The sequence below is a fragment of the Mixophyes fleayi genome, chromosome 1, assembly GCF_038048845.1.
Source record: "Mixophyes fleayi isolate aMixFle1 chromosome 1, aMixFle1.hap1, whole genome shotgun sequence".
NCBI lineage: Eukaryota > Metazoa > Chordata > Amphibia > Anura > Limnodynastidae > Mixophyes > Mixophyes fleayi.
The window spans coordinates 40,876,023-40,891,467 of record NC_134402.1 but is presented as its reverse complement, the minus strand read 5'-3'; the positions used below and the strand labels follow the sequence as shown (position 1 = coordinate 40,891,467).

At 39.7% G+C, this 15,445-nt stretch overlaps 1 protein-coding gene across 1 annotated transcript; it reads right to left on the bottom strand.

The window, feature by feature from the left end:
- Positions 1-1,047: 1,047 nt before the first annotated feature.
- LYAR (Ly1 antibody reactive) lies at positions 1,048-15,438 on the bottom strand. Its single transcript, XM_075194658.1, has 9 exons — positions 15,336-15,438; positions 13,259-13,419; positions 11,139-11,253; positions 7,727-7,834; positions 6,775-6,858; positions 6,312-6,678; positions 5,333-5,398; positions 3,242-3,327; positions 1,048-1,920 (listed from the first exon to the last, which is right to left on the bottom strand). Exons 2-9 carry the CDS (start codon positions 13,378-13,380, stop codon positions 1,786-1,788), a joined length of 1,083 nt encoding a protein of 360 aa, XP_075050759.1. The 5' UTR covers positions 13,381-13,419; positions 15,336-15,438; the 3' UTR covers positions 1,048-1,785.
- Positions 15,439-15,445: the final 7 nt, after the last annotated feature.

Sequence of the window (15,445 nt, the reverse complement as noted above, 5' to 3'; positions counted from 1 at the left end):
TTAGGTCTCTCTCACAGTGCCCTTGGTCTCCTCCATGTGTCTCGCAGTCACAGTGTTCCTTGTTGCCTCTACTATTGCCTGTAAATGTACCCCCATGCCCCCTTGTCTCCCCCCCAACATGTGTATATTTTCTCTTTTACCGTTATTTAGAACTGCATTATACGAGTAGTTTTTACTACAATACACAGACCGTGCCAATTACTTAGAAGTTAGGTATTTAAGAAAAAATAGTTATTTGTAAAATAATTTCTAAATTTGTGGTGTGGAGACTGTAAAAACCTTGTATGACCATATTCACAAAATTATTTTATTAAAAGCTGTCCAGTAAATCATTAATACTCTGAATTTTGAAAATGTGCCCCAATGCACCCAGATTAAAGTTCTAGTTTCAAAATGACCCCAGACTGCTGGAATCAAACTGTAAACCAGTTTGGAATATAATAAAATATAATATATATATTTTAATAAAATGTATGTGTTTGTTACAGCACATTTGCTATTTCTACATTATTAAATTGGCCTTAGACAAGGGAACAGGTTTGGCATAGGCTAGAACCACAGTATTCATCTCCACTCAAATAGTTTATTCCATGGAGAATTTAGTAAATTGCATATACTAATCCAAGCACATGTTGCCTGAGAAACAATATAAAACTAAAATGTGTAATAAAGTGAATATGTGAACTGCAATTATTGAAGACTTTTTGGGGGGAATTCAATCCCCCCTGGAGTACCGCTGCATTAAAGATATTACCGTTATTACGGTAATATGAACCTGGCTTTCTGCTCGCAGCTCCCGGCGTTAAAACTACCGTGATAATGGTAATAGTGTGCAGGCCGCGTTACTTTTAACAGTAACGCGGCCAATTGAATCCCCCTTTTGTGATCTGTACTAGTAGTTTTGAGCAGAATGCAGTTTATGGACCCGCTTACTACTGCCATCAGTGATGCAGCAATCCTGTTAGTTAATGCTCCATTCTCATAAAGAGCGATTCATCCCAAAATATTGCTGCATAAAAATATACTATAAATACACAATACAGCTCAAAAGGTCCAAAAACTTTTATATATACCCCTAAAACAATGACAACTGTGAGGATATACGAGAATAAGCATGATTAAAAACCATGCCCCATCTTCCATCACATTATTGCCAAACATCTAATAAAAACAGTATTAAAAAAAACAAAACAAAGAAATTTGATAAAAACAAAACAAAAAATAGGCTGAACTACCAATTTACAGTTTCTCATCACAACTGTGTAATGTGTATACAACAATGCGTGCCATTTTACAGTATAAACCAGAATAGCCATTTTGTGTAAAGCAGACCTTAGCTGAGGTAATGCTAATCTCCGCAGTAACACAATGATCTATATGACACAGATCAGAAGTGCGCACAACAATCGTCACATATATCAAGTTAAACAGCACCTGTGTTACAGACACAGTGGAAGCAGACATTTTGTGGGATAAATCAATATTTCTATGGATGCAGCCGTGAGGTTGAAGTCGCTCAATGACCATTATTCACCAAGCGCTAGTTCCAACAGAAACGATAGGCTGAATGGACATGGATATTCGTTCAATCCACAAAATGGCTGCCTCCTGTGTGTAGGTGCACTTTAAATTTCTGCAGGGACCTTTGGATAAGAGTGTAAAACGTTTGTTCCAACATTAAATCCTGAATATAACACTGAACATTAGTGCAGAACAACATTGTCCATGTAAAGATGGCGGACAGGCTAACGTATACAATTTGGTAACATAATCAAGTCTACTTTTTTATTTTACTAGTTTTACTTTCTCTTTTAACAGTCTAAATTTTGGATTGTTTTTTATTTTCTTGTTGAAGGTAGAGAGAAGCTCCTCCTCAGACTTATGTTGTTCAGAAGATGTTGCGAAATACTGAGCGATAACCTACAAAGGAATGGAAAGCAAGATGTCAAAGGTCACAACTGAATAATATCCTCGCACACAGTCACAAACATTCTAAGGGCATATTGGGGTGATGACCCCCCTCTCTCCCCTGGCCCCTATTTTCTCTCCCCCTTACTTCGATGGCTCCCTTTTGTGCCTGTTTTGTTCACCCTCTCTTAGGCTGTAAGCTCGTATGAGCAGGGCCCCTCTCCCCTCCTGTCTCCATACCTGTTCTTCTGCTCCATCTTTACCCATATGTCTGCCCGGAGTTTCTGAAGTATTGGTACTTTGTGTTTATTGTTCTGTACTATGTCACCCTGTATGGTCTACTGTTTGTACTGTGTACGGCGCTGCGGAAATCTTGTGGCGCCTAACAAATAAATGATGGATGATATTATTATTATTATTATTATTATTATTATTATTAATAATAATAATAATAATAATAATGACATCAGAAAATCCAATGGTCCTGCTTAAAAGGATCCCTTTCTGTGAGGAGCGTTTGTAAAGCAGCGCTTTTTTAAAGTCACGGCTCCCCTGTCTTTCTTGTGTCGGAGAACATATGTAAGGAAGTCATCGGAAATAGAGAATATAGTAGAGATAGGTAACCACATACACTTCAAGGGACACGAGTGCGGCGGCCCTCTAACCTTCAAAAGCACTGTACATTACCCTTTACCTCAGTAATACACTAAAACAACATAGTTAAATCAAAGAAACAGACACCACTCTGTAATAATATATCAGCTGTATTTTCACGCAATACACCACACAAGCTATGACAAATAAATTTGAGAATTAAATGTGAAGGATAGAGCCATACTGAAATTCCATAAGTTAGCTTTAAGATGAACGCTAGGGCTAGATTTACTAAGCTGCGGGTTTGAAAAAGTGGGGATGTTGCCTATAGCAACCAATCAGATTCTAGCTTTCATTTATTTAGTACTTTCTACAAAATGACAGCTAGAATCTGATTGGTAGCTTAGTAAATCTAGCCCCCAGTGTTGTTAATATCACTTTATTTTTTTTTAACTCATATTAAATATTCCCTCCACTACATGCTTAAGCTGCCAATAACAAACATTTCTTACTGAATGATGTCATACATGACATCATTCATTAAGAAATGAATGAGGTCACATCAACTCCTGTCATGCCAGTAGTCTTACATGTGAACAGACAGATGCGTTGAGTGCGGTAGGCAATTGTCGCCATTTTAGAACTGTTAATTACAACTAATATGTTGAGTAAACAAACAAAAATACCAAATTTGTAAGCAGGGTTTAAATAAAAATTAGAAATAAAACAAATAATTTACCTTTTTCCTCAGTTTCTTGATGGGTAGCTCATTGTCGGGAGCATGTTTCAACAGTGCCTTGATGGTTCCCTTCCAGTTAAATTTACCTGCAAAATAGCAAGTGGTGCAGAATTTCATATCACGTCTGCCGCTTACTCGTATTTCAAGGGTTACTAAAACCTACAAGTTAGTTTAATACACAAAGGGATCTCACTAATAAGAAAAAAAAATATATGTAATAATTCCCACACCGTGCCAGAGAGGTATTACAAGCTCTGGAACCTTAACCGTAATGATTTGTGAATCATATATGTAGAAAACTGGTACATGTAAAGTTTAGAGGTCATTTAAAGTTTTATTTAACTAAAAGATAACGGTTTAATAGGAACTTGTAGATTAGTGCAAAGAACTCCAACAAACCATTATATGCGCCAAGTTCTGGCTAGCAAAGGGTAATGTTCCAGGTTGTCCCATCTCTGAGGCTTCCACCACTGGGTCATATGTCATTCTCTAGACTCTGACATGTGCCCAATTAGATCAACCCCGATGGTGTTCTATCAGCCCATCATTCCCAGGCTGTTATATAGTGAGATGATTATCATACATGAATAAGATTTACAGGAGATTACGGCATTATGAGACAGACAAAAAGAATGGAAGTCTACTGAAAGGTGAGCTCTACTAGCAGACCCAGTAAGACATTCATAGTTCTATAGTATGTTATGTATTAATCTCTAAATGCTGTCATTAGGCCTATTACAAATGGAAAAAGCAGCACATAGGGTTACATTGCCTTTAGTTTTCCATTACGGAGCAAGAGCTGGGACAGAACTGTGGACTAGTAAATATGGCAGCTGCTCAGCCTGTATGGAGATTAGGGACGCAGATCTCTTCTCTTGCGGGAATTGGTCTGGATTTTTCGAAACATATCTACTGGTTTCACAAACCAAAGGCAATATGCCTCTAAGACCAACAAACAGAAAATAATTGATTTTGCAAATTGCAAGACACACTTAAACCAAATAGGGCAGGGGCTGATGTAAATGATTAAACATTCCTTGTAAAACGCTGCATAATATATTAGCACTATATAAAAAGACACTGATGATATTATTATTAATAATAAATATTAAGTCCAACAATGAGTGGGTAAATACACCATTCACAATGTAAAAATAAATGGCCACAAAGCCAAATGTGTTTTGTTTTAGGGTTATCTATCAGCTGGTTTAAACGGTCAACAACCCCATGTGCCACGGAAAGGTGGGTACACACTGCTACACGCTATGATCATGTGGAGGTTGTGGTTATTTAAACAGTGCCCGGATTATGCCCGCCATAGCGGTACCCGCCAGAAAAACCACTACTGCCTAAAGATTCCTAAATCTACTCGTAGGCAGTTCCCAAAGACAGAAACATATGAAACACATAACATATTTTGCAGTGATCTGCTTCCTTTATAGACGGTACTAGCATTATACGAAGCATAAATGCAGTAACACGTGAAAGTATTAGGCCTACATATGCCATTTATTTTAGATCTTTTATTGTTCTCACTGAAAATTTGTAAAATGGAATTGAATATCCTTACAATGTCTAATGCACCAATTCATGGGGTTTAACTGTTTATGATTTAAAAAAAAAAAAGGAACAACCAACGTATACCTGAAAGGTAGGGGGTAAACCATTACAGGTGGGCAAAAACAATTCCCCATTATAATATTGGAGGTTTGGGATTATCCACTGCTAAACGTTGCTCATTTTTATATGTATAGAAGCCAATATTGTTTCTCGGAAGGGTTTAGAATTGCTGCAGTTACGTTATCTGCTATTATTTTCAATGCAGATTAATATTTTATGTAAACCAGGAGCGCCGGAGGCAGCAAGAGAGCGCCGGAGGCAGCAATAGAGCGCCGGAGGCAGCAATAGAGCGCCGGAGGCGTTCACTGTTGACACTGAAAACAAAACATGGTTGGCATTAGCAGACTGAGTGCACATTACTTCACATGGCAGCATAAGTTTAGTTAAGCAGCTGACCTAATGGGGTATGGAAGTTAGGAAACTAGGTTCTTATAACAAGTTATATTGGTCCAGAGTGGAGTGTCTTCCTACCTCTCTGACCTCCGTCCTCTTCAGCCTCTGCAGAATTGTCTTCTGCCTCTTCTTCCTGCGGCTCTTCTGAGAAAACAAAGGAATCCAGACTTAAACATAGATTAAAAATGAATAGAAGACGTTTAGCAATCTCTGAGAGGACTACGGTTTGTAATATTTCCTCCTAGACATTAACCCAGCCCCTCAGGTTGACTACATAGATTTAAGTATTTTACATAAATTGCACTTCAAGAAACTTATGGAGAGCTACGTTGCTTCCTTGCAGCAGAGTTGGGACTGCTCAGGTGTTGTCATACGTTCAGCGTTGTGGAGAAGTGCAGAGACCGCAGATATATCAGTCAGTGCTCACCAACACATACTGTACTGTGCTAACACATTATTATCAGTGACAGATGTTATGTGACCTGGAGGAGCCCGGGATCTCCGCCAATGCTGTAATCACAACAGCTTACAGCCAGCACCCAGGAAAGCAGAGCCTACAACGGTCATGGTGAGCACTAACAGTGTCTATCAGAGAGCTGTGTTTAAAGGGGTGGGGAGAAGACCAATTATTTAAGTGTGCAAGTCCCAGCTTTATGCTACAATACAAACTATGTGATAAGATTCATATTGCAGATATACAGCCACTCCATGTAGCATTGCACTTTTTGCTTTTGTTTTTTTTAACAGAAGTGAGGCACACTTTTGCTTGTGCCCCATAGATGTGCGAGCAAAAATGAACGTTTAACCATAGTAACGTTTAAAAGCCGTGTCCGCAATGTTCTTAAGAACACCTCGATTGGCGCGAGGTGTACGTGGAAACACCTCACGGCAATGTTCTGACTGAAATCTCCGCTCATTTTTCTTTACACCCCATAATAGAGTGCGAGGAAGAATGGGCAGAGATTCCTACCGCTACTGGCGGCAATGTGCGCAGCGCGATGTCTGCACACCAAATTGCCAGCAATTACATCTCCCCCAATGTCTGCAAATAGTGTACCTTCTGCCTCGTTCTGCTTTCTCTTCTTCCGTGGCAGTGGCTCCTCGTCCTTGCTTTCATTTCCACGTTTTTTCTTCTTCTTCGTTTTTTCTGTCGATTCCTCATCCTTGTCTTCATCATCACCGCTTCCTTCACTCTCGTCTTCCGCCTTCTGTTTCTTGCCCTTCCTCTTCACCCCGTTTTCCATTTGGTCCTCTGAGTTCAGTTCCTTTTTCTCCTTTTTATTCTTTGCCTGTCTTTCCTCCTTCCGCTCCCTCTTACTTTTCTTTTTATTGGGTTCCTCTGTTGTTCCCGATGCCTCCGATTTGCTTTCAGTGGCGACAGCGTCGGACGACTTCTGTGCATTGTTATTGGCAGCTTTGTTCTGCTACAGAAATCATTGTGAAAGGGATGGTGGAGGAATCACTATAAATAGTACCTCATTTTAAAGAATGCATATAATCTGTTCTGCGATAATACTTACAGTACTTGTGGCTTCTGAGAAGATCTCCCACACTTGGTCCTGTATAGTTTGATTATAAATTTTTAAGCTGTTTTTCATCCAGTTCTAGAACGACACGGAGCAACAATGGTTAAGAAATTGGGCGAAGAGTCTACAGAGCTTTAAATGCTGAACTGTCAATCAAGAAAAGGAACATTTATGTCTCCGGCCAAGAAACTAACAGATCGGTGCTGCAGAGGGTGTATATGTATTTACGCATTTGAGTTAAACCAAGCAGTATTTTTTATAATTACACACAAAGCCTTGAAAACAGCTGTTGATATTACTTGTAGTGAGAGACATATCTGCTCTTGGATGAAATATAACAATTAAAAATTAGACGTGTAGAATTACATACATGAGCTGAGGTATACACAGTACAAGAGCACTGACAAGATATTAATGCAATGTATTGAGGTTTTCTTCTGCCTGTATCTTATTTTGATTGGGTGTTTGTAAAAACGTGGCCAGTTGACATATTAGCGTGCCCACTGGCTGACCACAATACACAGGGACCCTTGTGATCTGGGTGTTCAGCCTGATAGATGAATTACCAGATCTTTAAAACCCAGTCCTGCCTGTCCGAATTGTGCACCATTTAGACAATGTTAGGATGAAAAAACAAAAGACTTTTTTTAATTTAATATTTTAATTTAACAGTAGCTTATGAGTCGTTGCTTGATTTACAGATGCGGCAGATCTCAGAGCCTTCGTATTTTTGCGCCAGTGGAAGGCTGACACACAGTCTTCATTGTGGCCGGGAAACCGGCTACATTTATATACAGACTATACCAACTGCCTACAAGGCGGAGGGCACTGATGACACAAGGTGATTCGGTGGCCGCGTTCTAGAACACCATAAGATACCACTGCAGTTACTGTTCCATCTGCCATTATACTGAGCGGCAATAAAGGTTAAATGATGAACACATACCTGGAATTTTGCCTTTTTTCTTGGAATGTTATCAAATGTACTTAGTTGACTTAAAACGTTCTTGATATTTGGACTAAGGTTGGGTTTCTTCATTGCTTCATAAATCCTCTGTAATAGGGACATAAAAGGACAGAATGTTAAAGTCACTCACAGTAAGTTATACTTGCAGCATTACTGTATCATTAATACTAGACTCAGACATACCACTTCTTTACATGTCAAAATATAAGTGACAGCTATGCAGATCCCAGCACTGAATATCTAGACACCTTGCCAGAGCAGGCGTCATCAAATCAAATGAATTGGCAGTAAAAACAAACAGAGAATTACTGTAGCAGTAATTAAGCCAAAACGTTCTGTATTATCTAGATAAGCATCTAGGATGAGCTTGACCACAGACCAGGAATGTTCCAACATATTTACTAAGGTACATTTAAAATCTACAGCGAAAATGCTGCTGCTTATGGTATGCAATGCAATTTGTTACTTTATGCATTACAATGTACCAAACAAATAGCTTTTAGGGTTAAAACGTATTGCGAAAAAAAAATGCAGGCAGTTTGTGCAAACTCAAAGTCAAGTTCTTCCACACCGAACTTAGAAAACCATTTCTTGATGGACCTCGCTTTGTGCACGTGCTGCAACAGGAAATGGATTTCCCCTGAACGGCTGCCAAAAAATTGGAACTAGAACGTCATCGTATGCAGTAGCAATAAAATTTCCCTTTACTAGAACTAAGAGGCCCAGGTCAAGAAATGTAAAACAGCCCCAGACAATTATTCCTCCTCTACCAAACTCTACAGCTGGCAGCGCACATTCAGGCAGGAAGCGTTCTCCTGGGATCCACCAAGCCTAGATTCGTCTGTCAGACTGCCAGATCATGAACCGTGATTCGCCACTCCAGAAAAAGCGGTTCCACCGCTGCAGAGTCCAATGCCGGTATTCTTTATACCACTGCAGTCAAAGTTTGGCATGATGTATGGTGATCTGAGGCTTGTGTGCAGCTGCTCACACATGGAAACCGAATCTATTTAGCTTCAAACTAACAGATCTTGTGCTGACATTGCTCCCAGTGACAGCTCGGAACTTGGCAGTGAGTACTGCAAATGAGGACAGGCGATTTTTACGTTCTGCGCGCCTTGGCACTCGGTAGTCCCGTTCTGTGACCTACTACTTTGCGGCTGAATTGATGTTGCTCCTAAACGTTACCAATTCACAATGACAGCACTAACAGTTGACCAGAGAATCTCTAGCAGGGCAGAATTTTGACAAACTGAGTGGCATCCTATGACGTGTCACTTTGAAAGTCACCGAGTTCTTTAGTGTGACCCATTCTTCTGCTAATGTTTGACTATGGAGATTACATGGCTATACCATTGATTCCATGCAGCCGTTAGCAATGGGTGTCGCTCAAGTGACCAAATACACCAATTAGAAGGGATGTCCACATACTTTTGGCAGCTGCCACAGGAAGCCACCAGGAAGACTGTGTTACCGTAAGGTCAGGTTCTCCGGTTCATCATCAATGCAGTAAGGTGCAATGTCTCTTGTTCTAAAATTTAACCAGGAGGCCCTGGACACAGACTATATTACACTTGTAGATAGACAAGTGGGGGACTATTTTCCATTTTTTATTGTTTTTGTTTTTTTTACTTTGCTTCACCATTTGTGGATTTACTGCTTGTCATCAGGTTATTGATTATTTCTGTTTCGTTCTGGACTTTAATAAAAGGATCCCATATATTCAACTGTATTATTTTATTTCTTAATGAGGATGTATTATATAAACTAAACTGAATTAATTCCGCTCACTGCTACCTCGTCTCCAATGAAATATGTCTGCACGTTATATGCAAATGCCAAATGTTGACTGCGGAGAGGGACGTCTACACGCTCCCAGGCAGGTTCCCACTCCAGCACAGCTCCCATACCTCACAAGCACAGAGGTGCTGTAGGAGAAATAACCCTAAAAGCATGTAGGAGATCATCTCCATAGCCAACATTATGTATCTGCCTGTGGCCCACAGAGACTTTTTACTCTCTCTCCTAGGTACAAGGAACATTGGGAGACTTAGGGGTATATTTACTAATCTGCGGGTTTGAAAAAGTGGAGATGTTGCTTGTAGCAACCAATCAGATTCTAGCTGTCACTTTGTAGAATACTAAATAAATGAAAGCTAGAATCTGATTGGTCGCTATAGGCAACATCTCCACTTTTTCAAACCGGCAGTTTAGTAAATATACCCCTTAGTTCTTATTAGCTCGTACATAGAGCACAAGATATACAAAACTAAAAAAAAAAAGTAGTGACAGTTCCTCTCAACTATTTTACTGACTGAAGACTCTGCAAACAGTTTTTTTATGGTGTTTTTCTATAAATGTTTAACCTATGAGATATTTATGCTTGGTACTTTATAAAAGATGGGGAAATCCATCTCCTTATACTGTCTGTTAGAATGAAAAATCCAGAATCCCATGTTTTAAGCCAACTTTGTTCTCTGCAATAATTGCTACAAACCCTTGCTGACCCAGAATAAGTACTTGTAAGAGTCAATTAGCGCATACAGAATTTTTCCCCCTCTATATAAACATTTGCATAAAAGGAGTAATGGCAGACATATTGACAAAACCCATTATGCAGACTGCCCAGGGAACGTCTTGCCTCAGATGACGCACACCTAGAAAGCAGCATACTTTCAGATACTAATTTTGAAATATCCCTACTCTCCCCATAACAGGAACAATAAAGTCTTCAGTATAGTGCAGGGTTTCCCAAACCCAGTCCTCAGGGCTCCCCAACAGTGCAGGTTTTCTGGATCACATGTGACATAATTAGGACCACCTGTGGATCTGTTACAATGTGTCAGTCAGTAATGAATACACCTGTGCTCCAGCAAGGAGATATGGAAAACCTGCACTGTTGGGGAGCCCCGAGGACTGGGTTTGGGAAACCCTGGTATAGTGCAAAATAACGGAGATAAACCACAAACAAGTCGCCCCAATCAATCAACGGAAGAAAGTGTTTTAGTCACAAAATATGCAATTTAAGGGATTGAAAAAAATCAAATAAACTGACTGTAAAACTAGGAGGCCGGATCTCTGTAAGATGTGGCCCCTCTTAAGATCTGGCCATTTGGTGCTTGGACTAAACTTTCAGATCCGATAACGTACCAGTTACACAACTGGAGAATGACCGCATGCGCGGTTCGATGCAGTCATTGTCCGACTGGATTTACCGTACACCATTAATAATTTCTAAGCAAAGCCCAAAATAACAACCTCTAGCTGAAGAAGTTTGTACTCTGGGACAGAAGAAACGTTATTGTAATTTGTAATGCCGGCCACATGTGACGGTATCAGAGGTAATATCAGGCCCATAGCGTTGCAAGTAGGCCGTGACGCGAACACTTACCTCAATCCACTGCTGCTGTTTCACATCTCCCTTGTGGGCTTTCGCTTCAAAGGCTTTCCCACCGTATTTCTGGTCTTCACTAATGCATTTCAAATGTGTTTTATAATCTTCTCCCCTGAATTAGACATACACAAAAATGAACAATTAGTGTATAAAGATTATAATTTTGACGTTGCTCACTAAAAACTGTCATATTTTATTAAAAGTCAGTTGCCAATTGCAACTTGGGGGGGGGGAGGCTGAGATAGCCAAATGGACCAGTATATACTATCCTTTTATCACTTTTAAAGAAATGAATAGATGTGTCTTGTAGTCACTACTAAAATAAAGGTGCCCATATACAGGCAGTTTGGCCACTTGAGCCGACCAAGTGGCCAGACACGTATGTGGCTGAATGGGAAACATTGGAGCGAGCTTACAGAGCGCAGCTAGTGCAGACAGGTGATTATTACACACAGTCCCCTTTTCCCTGCTGTCCTCAGCAGCATCTCAAAGATCCTGATGGGGATCGGAAGTAACTTGAGGCCTGTGTATGCTGTTGTTTGAAGCCAACTCAGTCTACAACAGCCTATTTGGCTAGCTGAATGGCAGCGTGTATTGGTACAACACGGGTTTGCAAAAATAGATGTAGTATTTTTTTTTTTTTAAACTGAAAATTGAAGAGATCCAAAACTGTGAAAGACGATTAACCACCATGAATATAAATAATTATCAGCAATTCCATAACAGTCACGAAAACATCTAAGAAAGGGGATTTTAAGAAGGAACCTGTGACAGCCCTTCTTCTGTACACACACTCCTGGGGGAATATTTAAACTGCGGGTTTGAAAAAGTGTAGATGTTGCCTATAGCAACCAATCAGATTCTAGTTATTTATTTAGTACATTCTAAAAAGTGACAGCTAGAATCTGATTGGTTGCTATAGGCAACACCTCCACTTTTTCAAACCCGTAGTTTAGTAAATATACCCCCTGGAAACAAACATGCAGTAACTGATATTAAGTGTCAGAAATTTGCTTTCACTGACCTACTTGCACATGATCAATTAAAGCTCATTGCTGATCAGTTGCTATGAGTAATTATGGGTACGGCAGACTGTTTGTAATTAACCATCTGAGTCTCTGAACTGCTCACTCTGCATTAGCTCTAATAATGAAGTGCACCTCAAAACACCTTGGTTATGCACTGGTGCACCACTTCGACCCTTTAACTTCATTTCAGTAATCTATTTCTGCAAAATGAAATCTTGTTTCTGCACTAAACGCAGATGAAGTACTTAGCAAGAAATTCTCTCGCTCCCCCTCTGACTCCTCCCATCGGCCTGTGCATGGAAAAATCTGCCAACACCTCCCTGTTCTGTAAACCTGTGCGCTGCGTTGGAAATGTAAGCGCACCTGCACAAACAGAGGCGCGTGGCGGGACCAAAGCCAATCCAGCACTACGTCATTCATGCTTCATAAATAACCTCCAGTATGTCCTAACACAAACACAATCCATCAACAGCCATTTCAAAGCTTGGATTTAAATTATAATAAAATCAATGATCTTCATTACATGTAAACATAGCAATATGTCATTTATAAAAGGCATTTCTAGTAAGTTGGTCTTACATATAAACAATTAGAATACCATGACTGGTCTGCATACATATTCACTAATAGATGGGGAAAGCTTATCAGGGACTAATCCCTTCAGCCAATTTAAATCAGCTCACCCTTTTACCCATTTTTAAGGTGCATTTGCCTAGGGCACATTTATGTGCTCTGGTCCTAGAAACAACGTTCATACATCCTGCTTTTTATACAAGGTTTTAAATGTCTGAAGCCGTACCCCTCTTACAAGTTCCTTTAAGGGCCGCTTAATGTAAAATGCACATTACTTTATATGAAAGTACTAATTACATTCACAAATATATCATATAGCATTTTCCCACCTGTAAGTGTATAGAGAGTAATCCAGCAAATTAACGTGGATTACTACTGTGGTCAGAAAATACTAAACTAGATGACATTGAACGATTTAATCTCCGCTATGACAACTTTACATATGTATCTATGCATATTGCAATACCCCTTTCCACATTAACCTACGGTTAGTACTGGTTAGTGGAGATGGCATACCAGAAATCTTTACCACAGTCAATACAAGAGAGGCATTGACAATTCCTGCACATAGCTGTGTGTTTTTCCACTTGTCCTTTCTTCAAGGATTCCCCACAGGCATCACAGGTAAAAAACACCATGGTGAAAAGGACAGGAACTGTACAGGGTAGTCTTCTGTCCTAAAGAAAAGATTTAAACAAATGGTTATCAAAGCATGGCAATAATAGTTAATGTGACACATAATTCTTACATTTTATTCTTTGTATTATTACGTTTCTAACGAATAAGCGCAAAGGTTCATTTACAAATTGCAAAAAAATCCAGACCCACATTTACTTTTGCTGGTGTGACTTATTCCCCCCAAACACATTTCAATGTCCCATGTTAAAGTGCACTAATTTGCAGATTCACATTATAACATATATGTTGGAAATAGTAAAAACGTCACTCCAAAATCTTGTATATTGATTTGAGCAGCTTCCACTTTTGTATATTTCCACTTTAGTACTACCCCATTTATTGACTTAAACTTTTACATGTTTCTCCTTAAATACTGCTTTATTCAGCTTCAGTGGGTCTTAAATTAAACACGATGAGGGGATGTAGTGACTGTCTTCATTACAATCTTAAAAACCGATCAAATGTTTGATTTTGACTATGTTCCTCTGAGCACTGCGCAAACCTACCCAAAAGCTTGTCTAAGGGGAGTGGTTTCACTGACAGGTTGTGGGTGGTCCAAGCCCTTTAACTAGGACATTGGAACCCAGAATGACACCAGGGGGTAAATTTATCAAGCTGTGGGTTTGAAAAAGTGAAGATGTTGCCTATAGCAACCAATCAGATTCTAGCTGTCATTTTGAAGAACGTACTAAATAACTAGAATCTGATTGATTGCTATAGGCAACAATTCCACCTTTTCATACCCGCAGATTAGAAAATATATCCCTAGGAGTTGCCTAGAGTGATCAAAGAGAAGCTCTACCCTCTCAAGCAGACAGTTAATCATTATACTGTAGATCATACCACTGGAGAAAAAGCTGTTGTACAGATTTACACACATAAACACTGCCGTAATTGAAATACTTTAGAATGTAAAGTCCAAATGTGTGTTTACTCACTTTTCTAATATTTAAAAACTGTTAAATGATATATAAAAGAATACTATATACTGAATGGTGCATACAAAACAGGGCAGCACGGTGGCTAAGTGGCTAGCACTTCTGTCCTACAGCACTGGGGTCATGAGTTCAATTCCCAACCATGGCCTTCTCTGTGATGAGTTTGTATGTTCTCCCCGTGTTTGTGTGGGTTTCCTCCCACACTCCAAAAACATACTAGTAGGTTAATTGGCTGCTAACAAATTGACCATAGTCTGTGTGTGTATGAAGAGAATTTAGACTTTAAGCCCCAATGGTGCGAATGAGTTCTCTGTACAGCTCTGCGGAATTAGTGGCGCTATATAAATAAATGATGATGATTATACAAAACAGTAAGCTGGGACTCTGAAAAGGATTGTCCCTGTAAATCAGAAACATGCAACTATTTCACCATGACCAATACCTTATTTTTACAACTAGATTCCTTAAATTTGTGCAGACACCTGAAGGGTGTGACACCAAACTGTATATGTGTCTGTCATTTATAGCCAACTGTGTAGATGCATTGTTCAATCCCAACAATATACTGGAATAAACAACTGGACTCTCGTACGTTCGGACACTAGGATGAAGTGAAATCTATTCAAAATATAATGGATGGAATTCAACAAGAACCAATGCTGCTAAAGAGAGCAGCCACAATTAAGTGCTATTAAACTTTAACAGTGTCCACTGTTCCAGTGCTTTCTGGAATGTAATCTTTCAGTACACTATTGCATGGTTCAGGGACATAAACAGATAACATGTAAAAATCACTCTGACTTGTCAATCAGTGGTTCTATAATCAGCAGCCATTGATCTACATAATAACCTAGGATGAGCAGTGCATGTTGGCACAATGTATGGCACTGACAGAGCTCTGTAGTTATCACACACAGGTGCTGACATACACACATATGCCTCCATTATATGACATGTAACGCCTGGACCCCGCTCACCTCCTGAGATCCACGTGTTCCCCCTCTACACCGGGCACTGTTTACTGGGTGACGTCACTTCCGCTACTCAGGACAGACATCGAAACCGGCTTCGTTGTGGGGGCGGAAGT